The sequence below is a fragment of the Nicotiana tomentosiformis genome, chromosome 12 (assembly GCF_000390325.3).
Source record: "Nicotiana tomentosiformis chromosome 12, ASM39032v3, whole genome shotgun sequence".
Lineage (NCBI taxonomy): Eukaryota > Viridiplantae > Streptophyta > Magnoliopsida > Solanales > Solanaceae > Nicotiana > Nicotiana tomentosiformis.
The window spans coordinates 118,916,737-118,930,782 of record NC_090823.1 but is presented as its reverse complement, the minus strand read 5'-3'; the positions used below and the strand labels follow the sequence as shown (position 1 = coordinate 118,930,782).

General features: G+C 37.6%; 1 protein-coding gene across 1 annotated transcript; it reads left to right on the top strand.

Annotated features, from left to right (window-relative positions):
- The first annotated feature begins 7,292 nt into the window (after positions 1–7,292).
- LOC138903291 (uncharacterized) lies at positions 7,293–7,859 on the top strand. Its single transcript, XM_070191234.1, has one exon. The coding sequence runs from the start codon at positions 7,293–7,295 to the stop codon at positions 7,857–7,859; it is 567 nt and encodes a 188-aa protein (XP_070047335.1).
- Positions 7,860–14,046: the final 6,187 nt, after the last annotated feature.

Sequence of the window (14,046 nt, the reverse complement as noted above, 5' to 3'; positions counted from 1 at the left end):
GTGTAATCATGGAGGCATTGTGAACTTCAGGAATTGAGCAAATATATGTTTTATTGATAGAATCAGGAATTACATAGTCCTGAAAGATTTGTTTGCAGAAATCAGTTACCTTAGGACCCACATCATGTTAAAAATGCTGATAAAAATAAGGGTGTAGACCATCAGGGTCAGGTGCTTTGTAGGGTTTAAAGGACTTAACAGCGGAGATGATGTCTAGGTGAGTGACATGTTTGAGACAATGCGAGCTTTCAGAGGGAGTAATGGTGGTGGAGGAGGAAAAGGTGTGGGATATTGAGGAGTGAGGAGAGTCAGTGGTAAAACGCTGGGAGAGATAAGTAAGTATGGTAGTTTGTACCTGGGTATCTTCAAAACACCACTTACCTGCATTGTCTCTTAAGACAGTAATATGATTCCGGTGAAGGCGTTGTAAAGTTGATAAGTGAAAGAATTTAGTATTAGAATCTACGTCTTGTAACCATTGTACACGTGATTTAAGTTTTTAGAATTCTTCTTCTAAGCGAAGTGTGTCATTGTAATCTTTAAGATGATTAATTTCAAGATTCTGTAGAAAGGAACTGGTAGGATAGTGCGGGGGTGACTAAATACCTTCTAGTCGTGCCAGTGAATGCCGTTTTTTATGAAATATATTACCAAATGAGGTTCTATTCCAAAATTAAATATTATTCAGGAAGTGATTAATAACTTCCGGTAACGAGGGGGAGGGATGCCAGCTATCATGGAGTACGTTTATAAAATCAGGATGGGAGGTCCAAATTGTTTCAAAGCAAAAAATTTGTGATTTAGCTACTTTTGGAGTATGGAGTGTAAGCAATAGGGGAGTATGACCTGAGTGTGTACGGGCCAGTTGACGTACAATAGATTCAGGAAATAAGGTAGTTTGCAAATAATCTATCTAAACATTCTAAAATATGACTGTCATAATATCGTTTATTAGTCCAAGTATATTTACTACCCTTGTAACCAAGGTCTACTAAATTAAAGTAGTTTATATATTTGGTAAATTGATTTGAACGTGCAGGTAAATTGATTTGAACGTGCATTATTTATAGGGCGACCTCCAAATTTCTCTCTGGAGTGTAGTATCTCGTTGAAGTCACCCCCAATGATCCACGGACCCTTATAATGATCATAAAGACACATAAAATTTTGCCATAATAGTTGACGGTTAGCATAACAAGGACTAGCATAAATAGCAGAAAAAAGTTATTTTTGTGGATGAGGAAATACCTGGATCATGACGTGTACCTCCTGATCAGTCATAACTACATTTTCAACATTTAGTAAATGTGGATGTTGATACCCAGTTTTGCCCTCATATATTTTTTAAATAATATGCATACTTTTAAAATATTATTTTTGAATTATTATTAATTTACAAAATTTACACAAGCATTTCCTATAATTTTTCATAATTTCAGAGTTTTTAAATTAATTTTTCTTGAATTAATTTACATAAAAATTCAGTAATCACTTTTTTAAATTATTTTTGATGACTTAATCACCTAAAATTATTATTGGCATCCCTAATATATTCTTGAAATATTTTTACCCCATTTGTTATATAATTATAATGGTATTTTTAGGCTATTTGCATAAATTTGCAATAATAGCCTATATTTTGCATTTTTATTGCAATTGATATTTTATTTAGGGTCAAAATAATATCTTATATTTTTTATAGTCTCCTATTATTGTAAAGTATTAATTTGCATAAGTAGCATTTTTATATATTTATTTAAATTAATTTTCTTTTAATTTCTATTTTTTAAAGCTCGCCTAATTTTGAGTCAAATTTTCAGACCAAACCAGCCCAATACACTAACCCAATAACTCCAGCCCAAACCAGTCGTGACCCGCCTAGCCAACTCGACCTAACCCTTCTTTAAAATCCTGGTCGTTGATCTCTAAGATCAACGACCCGCATTTAATCCCCCCATTTAAATCACCCAACCCCAAACCCTAATCCTATTCCCTCTAAATTCGCCGCTCTAAAACTCTCCCCCTCTCTGAAGAACTCTAATCGCCACCTCTCTAAACCCCTCTGCTAATCCTTCTTTTAATGGGATTCTCCTCTCATTTATTTACCATATTTGTGTGTGTTCCACTACTGGTTGATTCTCTATGGTATCACCTAGTACTTGCCTAAACATGGCAAGTACTACTTCTCTTATTCTGTCTGATTGATTCCTATCTCTTGAATCTGGACCATATTTCGTCTACACACATTCTATTCTACACTGTGTGAGTTCGATTTTGTTTGTATTTTGCTAATTTCACTTTCCCTAAAAATTAGGGTTTACCAGATTTTCTCTCTTAAATTGATTTGCATGTTTCTTTTCCTTGTTTGTTGTTTAAATTATTCTGTTTCCTTATATGTTTGCTCGATTTTTGACTACTATATAAACCCCTTCATTTCCCTTCTGGGGAGACTAGGAGAAAATCGATTTCTTCACTAAAATTTTGAGTTTTTTGCTACTCTCTTGCTTGGTATTCTGTATTGGCCGGCTAAAAGTCAAGGCCATTAGCATCTTGTTACTTAATCCGTTCTTGGTGCAAGCACTCCCCTGAGTTCATCGAAGTTCTTGGGAACTTTGACGCATTAGGAATTCTCGGTTTTCTGTGGAAACTTATTCTTTACTGTTCTTCGCTTAACTGGTGAGTCACTATACTTTGCAAATTCATTCCTAGGAATCTATGGTTTGTATACATTTTCATTCTTGAACTTGGTCAGTTGAGTATGTTTTCTGGAGTTTTTTTGTGTAATTTCGTTTGCTTTCCTCAACTCTTTAGGTCTTTTTAGCCTTTAGCTTCAAGCATGCCTAAACCTGGTTCTATTAAGTTCTGACCAGTCAATGTGTTAGAAATTATTACTGTTTGGGACCCTTATACTTGTTATCATATTCTAGTGTTTAATTTAGTCTTTTGCTATCAATCTTGTCACTTGAATATGCCTCACTAGCATAATTTGTACTTCTTTAGTCAACTAGTTGATTGAGTTTAAAAGCATGAATATGTACCCCACTGTATGGCACAAGCCTGTTTCCCCTCATATTCTGAATTTCTGTATTGATGACTTGCCTATCTGACATGTTTTGACACTGATCTTTATCAGTATGCCCTTTAGCATGTTTACCCCCCCCCCCCTACCGTTTCACCAGTAATGGTAATCTGTTTTTCTCATGTCTAAATATTGTCCTATTGCCAAATTAGCATGATCCGGACTTATAGTTAGCATAATCTGAACATTTTTGGGGTAATTAGTCTACTGTGTCAATATTAGAATACCTACATGTATTATTTAACATGAGCTTGCTTCTCACTCTGTATTGAATCTCTGTGATGCTTGTCTTGCATACCTAATATGTTTTAATCTGTTATAAGACTTCTTTCCTCAACTGTGATCTCGCTAATATTCCCCCCCCCCATCCAGTATGTCTTAATTCCCTGTTCCTTCAGTAGTTACTTGGCCTGTCATAATATGTGTTTCAACGTTGCCTTACCTCCCGATGAGAATTAACCTGTTTGTCTTGTGATGCTAAGATGTATACTTAGCCTAAATCGGACTTCTTAGGTCTTAACCTGTTAGTGTTGATTTTTGTCAAACTTTGCAAACCTGTTCCTTCCCCTAATTCTCCCAATATGTGTTTGTGATGTACTACTTTACCAAACGTTGAAGTTCTACTGAACAAGTCTTATGACCTGCTTGACTGGCTATTTTGTATGCTCAACTTGGCTATGTCTAGTTTAGGATATGAGTGTATCAACTAACTTCTGTCCACTCTTCTTACTTGCAACTTATGCTATTCTGAACTCTTCATTATTAGCCGGTCGAATGCCAAGGCTATCTAGGTTCTATTATTGGCCTCCCTAGTGTGAGCACTGCTCGAGGTCCAATTGAGACCCTTGTGAACTCTGACACACTAGGGCTTGGTCCTTAGTCACTCCGTATGGATCTGGACTTGGTGCCATGGCTGAGTTAACTAGTTCTGGACTCTTCTATAGATCCCTGAGTCGTGTATTGAGTGTGGCTCTTTGTTGAAGGCCTGGGTATGCTGTGTAAAAGCTATTGAAGGCCTAGGCAATGCTGGGTATTTATTTTATTTGGGCCTGCTGTTGGCCTCTTATCACTGTTATGTAACATTTGTATATTTTACTCGTTATTGGGCCTGTAATACCCTTTGTATAAACAATTAGGGTGTTAGTAAAATGGAAATGGGTAGAATTCAATATCTACATGCAAAGTGGGTAGATAACATGTCTATAGGACTTGACAATGTATTTACTATACGTGTTGTTTGATTACATGAGCATTATAGAAATCATGATATTAGGAGAAGCACACACACACTACTTGTTTACTATTAATCATGAGTTTAGATGCTATGTTTACTGTTGCGTGTTTATAGACAACATGCCTATAGGAAGTAATCACTTTGCATGATTACTTTCAAATGCATTAGAAGCATGCCTATAGGAAGTGAGCACTCCTTCAATTTGAATGACTACTTTTAAATGCATTAGAAACCTGCCTATAGGAACGAGTGTTAATGAATTTTCCTTCAATTCACTTCAGTTATTCACTAGAAATCATGCCTATAGGATTTTGATCACTTCATTTGCTATTTTATCACATTGTTCACTAGAAATCTTGTTTATTGGACTAAGTATAAATAAAATGAGTTCTAATCATCAACTGTTAGAGATCCTGCCAATAGGTAATAATTGCTTGTTAATTGGTTAATATTAGACTACTTAAACACTGTTCCTGAGCGATACTGTTAGGAAAATCTGGATAATTCTGGGACTCTCCCCAGCAGATTCTATTATACCCAACTGCGTAGATCACCTAGGCATCACACATATAGGATTAGTAACTTAAAACTTTCAATAACCAGCTTTTCATAACTACATAATTCTGTTTATAAGCAATATCTTACATCTGGAATTGCTTGCGTACTTTGATCGCCTAGAAAGCATGTCTATAGTCTTAAGATTCTGGAGTTTTCCAATTCCTAATTGACATATGTGTTTTCGTGCGTTTGCTGCTTAGGTGTGGAGGTCAATATGAGCCTTTAATTGTTTTATATGGAGTCCTTATATATTTTGCTTGTCGCCTAGTTTTATGCAATTTTGAGCTGCCTAGATAATGGGCTAGAACCATCCAAATAGAGGTCCAAAGCCTCCTGGACCATAGGTATGGGACGGGTAGTGCACGCATAGGGCACAATTTAGAATTGAATTAGAGCACTCTTAGGTAAACAACTTTAACGTAGTAATCGGGTAGCATGAGATGATAGTCTGTGCCCGCTGAATAATATGAGTAACACCCCATCTCGAGGGAGTTACGAAATAATATTTATGTTGCACGGGGTGATCCTTTAGGCTAAAAAAACTTAGGACCCCCCCCCTCCCCCCCTTTTCTTTCTTTTTCTATTAGAATCAAAAATAGTTGTACCCCTCTGTTCAAAAAATCTTTTTTATAATAAAATTCTTAGATTTTGTACTCTCTTTGCTCACTTGATCACATAGACTAATCCATATAATTTATGTTCAGCTGGGACCCACAGTTGTGGACCTCGAGGAGTACCTAATACCTTCTTATTGAGGTAACTTGAGCCCTTACCCGATCTTTGGTGATGTAAACTAGTTAAAACAGAGTCATTTGCAAATCGGTGCCCTAACGCACCTTAAAAATCGTTAGGTGGCGACTCTCCCCTTTTAATACCTCCTTTAAAAGAGTTGTCACGTGTCGAAGCCCGATTTCGCGAGAAAAAGGGGGCGCGACAGTATGGCGACTCTGCTGGGGATTTACACTTAGTCTCTTACCATAATGAACTTGGCTTATGTGGATTACTTTCTTTGTCACATGCACATCCTTTCCCCTACTCACCTTTATTTGTTTAAATCCGCTACGACATGCACATCCCTTCCCCTACTCACCTTTATTTGTTTAAATCTGCTATGACAAGCACATCCCTTCCCCCTATTCACCTTTACTTGCTATGATCGCTCTTTTATCTTGTTAAAATTGCTATATCATGCCTACTTCCTTACCTGCTTTATTACATTCCCGCATATATTTTTATGAACTAAACTAATTCCTTCCTTTTGTTTTTCTTCTATATTCTTTCCATGTTTACCTTTGCTATATTATTTACTACTTTACATATCATGCAAATATCTGATAACGTGTTATTATTGCTGCATAAAGTATGCTTTACATCATATTCCACTCGTGCCAACTATCATCATAACGGCACTTGATGAGTGTCCGCGCTCTTCCGAAAATTACCTTTTTAAATCGGAAAGGCTTATTTGCGGTAGACTTGTCGATCAGCGGTGCAATCGACGGTCCCATTCCTTTCCCTCTCAAGTTGTCCACTTGGGAGTACCAATCTAGACCATTCTAGAAACCCTACTCCAACATGAAATGTACATGCATCATGCTAAACCTAGTACTGGTTGAAGCGTTATTAACATAACAACCCGCTAAGATGAACCTCGTCCAAAGCTCGACGGGATTTCCACAATCCCAATGGACGATATCATACTATGTGCATTACTTGGAGAAAAATATGCCAACTTGTTGATCATTATTGCGTAAACATTTTTGGCATTAATGAAATGACGCAAATGTTGTGTTGGCATCAATTTTCTCCAAGTCTACGTGTCGCTTTGGTCTACCCCGAGCACAATGAGGTCCCCAAATTAGGACGCGAATTATTGTATGACTTTGTGAAACATGTTTTAATATCGCAAATACTCTTTTAATATTCCTTACTAACATGGTTACTTTTTGTTTTTTCTTTCATTTGATTATTCCCATTCCCAAAGGTTGGTTCGTGCATACTGGCATCTTCTCAAGAACTGGACCGCTGCACCATCCCGGGCTCGTCTAGTTCCAGGGTAGCCTGGCAAATTAGCATGAATTACTTTAAAAAATAGTTTTGAACATTTGAGACATTTTTCGGTATTCTGTTTTGAAGTAATTGCTCGAGCCATCAAGCCGCACTTGTTGACATTTTAAAGATTTTTTTAATGCATTACTGCTTTTGGTATTTATTATAATCTTTACATTTTTCTTTTCAGCATTATTATTACCTATCCCGATGAACCTACGACTGTGACATGTAATGAGATAACACAACATAAGGATAGTGATTCAGTCAATCATTACTGACAACGCCGCCAATTTAAACAGCGATTTGATGAAAGCCATATGTGAAAAGTTCAAGATCAAGCATAGGAACTCTATGGCATAGAGACCGTAAATGAATGGAGCTGTAGAAGCCGCCAACAAGAACATCAAGAAGATACTAAGGAAGATGGTAGATAATCACAAACAGTGGCACAAGAAGTTACAATTTGCCCTACTTGGATATCGCACCACGGTTCACACATCAACTGGGGAAACTCCTTATTTGCTGGTCTATGGTACTGAAGCCGTCATTCCCACCGAAGTAGAAATTCCTTATTTGAGAATCATACAAGAGGCTGAACTCAGTGATGCGAAATGGATACAAAGTAGTTATGAACAACTGGCTATCATTGACGGAAAAAGAATGAACGCAGTATGTCACAGTCAACTTTACCAGAACAGAATGTCCAGAGCTTTCAATAAAAGGGTCAGGCCAAGACAATTCACACCAGGGCAGTTGGTGTTAAAGCAGATCTTCCTGCATCAAGATGAAGCCAAAGGGAAATTTTCACCCAATTGGAAAGGGCCCTACATGGTTCATAAAGTACTAACAGGAGGAGCGCTCATACTTGCAAAAATGGACGGAGAAATTTGGCCAAAACCTATCAACTCAGACGCAGTCAAGAGATACTATATTTAGATTGTTTACATTTCTTCATTTGATGTAATTGAACTATGCTTGACCTGATTCCCGTTTAAGAGGGGATACGTAGGCATCCCTATGGGTTCAGTCACATCTCAATAAGATCTTCATTTTGCCATTGTCAGAACCTCAAAATTCTGAAGCAAGTCCAGCCAACTTTGTCATACCCAGAACGGTCAAAGAATTGCTTTTAAACTGGGGCAGAATTTTGAGAAGGACCCTCAAAATTCTAAAGCAAGGAAGTCGCAATGTCTCTAAAATGTGTCACAGTCATTGGTTCATCTAAATTACTTAATATTACATACTACTATATTTAAATAACTACATTCATCAAATGCATGCATATTTTTTGAAAACTTTATAAACAGCGAGATGCTGCCCAGGGTAATTCAAATAGGATCTTAAGACAGGAGAAAAAGCAAAGCGAGAAGGCGAAAGCACAGACCAACCTTCCCTGCAATCTCACGATTTTTCTTTGGATGCAAGCACAACGAACATAACAGGAATATGCGCAAATACATACACACATCAGAATCACTACCTTCATAATGACAAAGTTGCCAAACGCAAACACATCTCCAGCTAAGAAATACTTTGCTTTCTCACTACCACTCATTGTTTTCTTGTATGAGGCTAAGCATTGCCTCCTTAACTGCACAAGACTAAGCACTGCCTTTCTTTGCATGAGACTAAGCATTGTCTCCTATTTGAGGCTAAGCATTGCCTCCTTAACTGCACAAGGCTAAGCACTTCCTTTCTTTGCATGAGACTAAGCATTGTCTCCTATTTGCATGAGGCTAAGAATTGCCTCCTTAACTGCATAAGGCTAAGCACTTCCTTTCTTTAAATGAGACTAAGCATTGTCTCCTAATTACACGAGGCTAAGCATTGCCTCCTTAACTGCATAAGACTAAGCACTGGCTCTCTTCGCATGAGACTAAGCATTGTCTCTTATTTGCATGAGGCTAAGCTTTGCCTCCTTAACTGCATAAGGATAAGCATTGCCTTTCTTTGCATTAGATTAAGCATTGTCTCCTATTTGCATGAGGTTAAGCCTTGCCTCCTTAACTACATAAGGCTAAGCACTGCTTTTCTTTGTATGAGACTAAGCATTGTCTCATATTTGCATGAGGCTAAGCTCTGCCTCCTTAACTGCATAAGGCTAAGCACTGCCTTTCTTTACATGAGACTACGCATTGTCTCCTATTTGCATGAGCCTAAGCCCTGCCTCCTTAACTGCATAAGGCTAAGCACTTCCTTTCTTTGCATGAGACTAAGCATTGTATCCTATTTGCATAAGGCTAAGCATTTCCTTTCCCGCATGAGACTAAGCATTGTCTCCCCTTCTTGCATACGGCTAAGCACTGCCTTTTCCTCAAGATTAAATACTATCTCCATTACGCCATCTAAGACCTGGCATTATCCTCTACTCACCCAAGGCTAAGCATTGCCCTCACCTTACCCAAGACTAAGCCTTGTCTTGTCTTATCTTCGCATATGACCAAACACCTGTATTTGCATTTCATGGGCTGAAACATTGTCATTTTGTCCAAAGGCGTCATAGTCTGAAGGCATCATCCTCATAGCCGAAAGATACCATTCCATGGCCCGAGGATCTCTCGAAAATGTACATCATTATTCAAAGGCGTCATGGTTTAGAGGCACCATTCTCAAAGCCCGAGGACATCATTTCATGACCTGCGAATCCCTTATCACATGATTCATGGCCCAGGACGTCATGGTCTAAGGACATCATCATCACCATCCAAAGACAATCTTCATGGTCCAAAGGAAATTTGCACCATGTTTAAATTCTCGTAATAATCCATATATACTTGTATGCATCATGTTTTAAGTTTTGCAGGTAATCCAGGAAGTAACTATTCTCCTAACGGGAGTAATCTTCGCTTCGGTTTCCGTTCATAGCGTTCACATCCTGCAATTATTTCAATCATAACCCAATCACTATCAGTTACCCACTACTACTTGATAACCGTTCAAATACTCGTCCTGAGATACATCCATAACGTTTCAGGTAACGTATAAACTATCTGATATCGTCCTGCCCAAAATAACCCTTTTCTGAAGCATACGATCATTCCTATAACAACTCCATCGGTTTCGTTCGACATTGGATCTCGAACTACACACAGCCTGATTCCCATAACACCAGGGATATGTAGGCAACTCAGGGACCAGTGTTCGGCCTCCATTTTTTAAAAACAAAATCACCTCATTCGGTTAAAATCGGTCATCATTTCTTTACCCGACAACTCTTTCATCATTCCCGGGTAAAGAGGGGCAGCTGCTGATACCCAATTTTGCCCTCATATATTTTTTAAATAATATGAATACTTTTAAAATATTATTTTTTATTATTATTAATTTACAGGATTTACACAAGCATTTCCTATAATTTTTCATAATTTCAGAGTTTTTAAATTAATTTTTCTTGCATTAATTTACATAAAAATTCAGTAATCACTCTTTTAAATTATTTGTGATGCTTTAATCACCTAACATTATTATTTGCATCCCTAATATGTTTTTGAAATATTTTTACCCCATTTTTTATATAATTACAATGGTATTTTTAGGCTATTTGCATAAATTTGCAATAATAGCCTATATTTTGCATTCTTATTGCAACTGATATTTCATTTAGGGTCAAAATAATATCTTAAATTTTTTTTAGTCTCCTATTATTGTAAAATATTAATTTGCATAAGTAGCATTTTTATATATTTATTTAGCTATTTATTTAAATTATTGTTCTTTTAATTTCTATTTTTTAAAGCTGGCCCAATTTTGAGTCAAATCTTCGGACCAAACCAGCCCAATACACTAACCCAATAACCCTAGCCCAAACCGGTCATGACCCGCCTAGACAACCCGACCTAACCCCTTTTTAAAATCCTGGCCGTTGATCTCTAAGATCAACGGCCCACATTTAATCCCCCTTTTAAATCACCCAACCACAAATCCTAATCCTATTCCCTCTAAATCCACCGCCCTAAAACTCTCCCCCTCTCTAAAGAACCTTAATCACCGCCTCTCTAAACCCCTCTCCTAATGCCTCTTCTAATGGGATTCTTCTCTCATTTACTTACCATATTTGTGTGTTTCCGCTACTAGTTGATTCTCTATGGTATCACCTAGTACTTGCCTAAATATGGCAAGTACTACTTCTCCTATTCTATCCGATAGATTCCTATCTCTTGAATCTGGAATATATTTCGTCTACATGCGTTCTATTCTACACTGTGTGAGTCCGATTTTGTTTATATTTTGCTGATTTACACTTTCCCTAATTATTAGGGTTTACCAGATTTTCTCTCTTAAATTGATTTCAAATTGATTTGCATGTTTCTTTTCCTTGTTTGTTGTTTAAATTATTTTTTTTCCTTATATGTTTGCTCGATTTTTGACTACTATATAAGCCCCATCATTTTCCCTTATGGGGGAGACTAGGAGAAAATCGATTTCTTCACTAAAATTTTGAGGTTTTTGCTACTCTCTTGCTTGGTATTCTGTATTGGCCGGCTGAATGCCAAGGCCATTAGCATCTTGTTACTTAACCAGTTCTTGGTGCGAGCAATTCCTTGAGTTCATAGAAGCTCTTGGGAACTTTGACGCATTAGGGATTCTGGGTTTTTTGTGGAAACCTATTCTTTACTATTCTTCGCTTAACTGGTGAGTCACTATACTTTGAAATTTCATTCCTAGGCATCTATGGTTTGTATATATTTTCATTCCTGAAATTGGTCAGTTCAGTATGTTTTCTAGAGTGCTTTTGTGTGTAATTCCGTTTTCTTTCCTCAACTCATTAGGTCTCTTTATCCTTTAGCTTTAAGCATGCCTAAAACTGGTTCTATTAAGTTCTGACCAGTCAATGTGTTAGAAATTATTACTGTTTGGGACCCTTATACTTGTTATCATATTCTGGTGTTTAATTTAGTCTTTTCCTATCAATCTTATTACTTGAATATGCCTCATTAGCATAATTTGTACTTCTTTAGTCGACTAGTTGATTGAGTTCAAAAATATGAATATTTACCCCACTATATGGCACAAGCCTGTTTCCCCTCATATTCAGAATTTTTGTATTGATGACTTGCATATCTGACATGTTTTGACCCTGCTCTATATCAGTATGCCCTTTAGCATGTTTAACCCCCATCCCTGCTTCACCAGTAATGGTAATATATTTTTATCATGTCTAAATGATGCCATATTGCCAAATTAGCATGATCCGTACTTATAGTTAGCATAATCTGAATCTTCATGGGGTAATTAGTCTACTATGTCATTATTAGAATACCTACATGTATTATTTAACATGAGCTTGCTTCTCACTCTGTATTGAATCTCTGTGATGTTTGTCATGCATACCTAATGTGTTTTAATCTGTTATAAGACCTGTTTTCTCAACTGTGATCTCGCTAATATGCCCCCCCCCCAGCCAGTACGTCTTAATTCCATGTTCCTTCAGTGGTTACTTGGCCTGTCATATTATGTGTTTCAATGCTGCCTTACCTCCTGATGATAATTAACGTGTTTGTCTTGTGATGCTAAGATGTATACTTAGCCTGAATCGGACTTCTTAGGTCTCAACCTATTAGTGTTGATTTTTCTCAAACTTTGCAAACTTGTTCCTTCCCCTAATTCTCTCAATATGTGTTTGTGATGTGCTACTTTGCCAAACGTTGAAGTTCTACTGAACAAGTATTATGACCTGCTTGACTGGCTATTCTGTATGCTCAACTTGGCTATGTCTACTTTAGGATATGAGTGTATCCCCTAACTTTTGTCCACTCTCCTTACTTGCAACTTATGCTATTCTGAAATCTTCATTCTTAGCCGGCTGAATGCCAAGGCTACCTAGGTTCTATTGTTGGCCTCTCTAGTGTGAGTATTGCTCGGGGTTTAATTGAGTCCCTTATGAACTCTGACACACTAGGGCTTGGTCCTTAGTCACTCCCTCAATCTCAAATTGTTCCTATTCACTCTACTTCCCCTTGTTATGTGTTTTGTACTTGAATTTGTTGATTTAAATGGTGCAACACTTGGTGCCATGGTTGAGTAAACTGGTTCTGGACTCCTCTATGGATCCCTGAGTTGTGTATTGAATGTGGCTCTTTGTTGAAGGCCTAGGTATGCTGTGTAAGAGCTATTGAAGGCCCAGGAAATGTTGTGTATTTATTTTATTTGGGCCTGCTATGGGCCTCTTATCACTGTTATGTAACATTTGTATATTTTACTCGTTATTGGGCCTGTAATACCCTTTGTATAAATAATTGGGGTGTTAGTAAAAAGGGAATGGGTAGAATTCAATATCTACATGCAAAGTGGGTAGATAACATGCCTATAGGACTTGACAATGTGTTTGCTATACGTGTTGTTCGATTACATGAGCACTGTAGAAATCATGATATTAGGAGAAGCACACACACACTACTTGTTTACTATTAATCATGAGTTCAGGTGCTATGTTTACTATTGCGTGTTTCTAGACAGCATGCCTATATGAAGTAATCACTTTGCATGACTACTTTCAAATTGCATTAGAAATATGCCTATAGGAAGTGAGCACTCCTTCAATTTGCATGACTCTGCTTCCAGCCATTTCGCTTCTGCGCGTAATCTTCCGCATATGCGCTCACAGAGGTGCGGAATTTCCCTCGCACCTGCGACCAATGCCTCACAGTCCCTGCCCGCATCTGCGCTTGCCAGGCTCACTTATGCGAACTCGCACCTGCGATGGAATTTCCGCAGGTGCGATTGCATCATATGGCAGAAACTTCAGCCTTTTCTCCTAAGTCTGAATTGATCCATTAGCCATCTGAAACTCGCCCGAGCCCCTCGGGACCCCGTCCGAACATACCAACAAGTCCCATAATATAACACAGACCTACTCGAGGCCTCAAATCACACCTAACAACATCGAAGCGATGAATTACGCCTCAATTCAAAATCAACAAACTTTGAACTTTCAAATTCTACAAACAATACCAAAACCTATCAAATCACGTCCGATTGACCTCACATTTTGCACACAAGTCACATTTCACATTACAGACCTATTCAAATTTCTAGAACTATTCTTGCATTACAAGTCATATTTCACTCAATGAATCTTACATTACCGGTTTCAACAATTCTCGAACTATGGTTTGGTAAGTAA

What these genes read in the sequence shown, in the direction of transcription:
- LOC138903291 (XM_070191234.1), top strand. Translation starts at nt 7,293, where the DNA reads ATGAATGGAGCTGTAGAAGCCGCCAACAAGAACATCAAGAAGATACTA.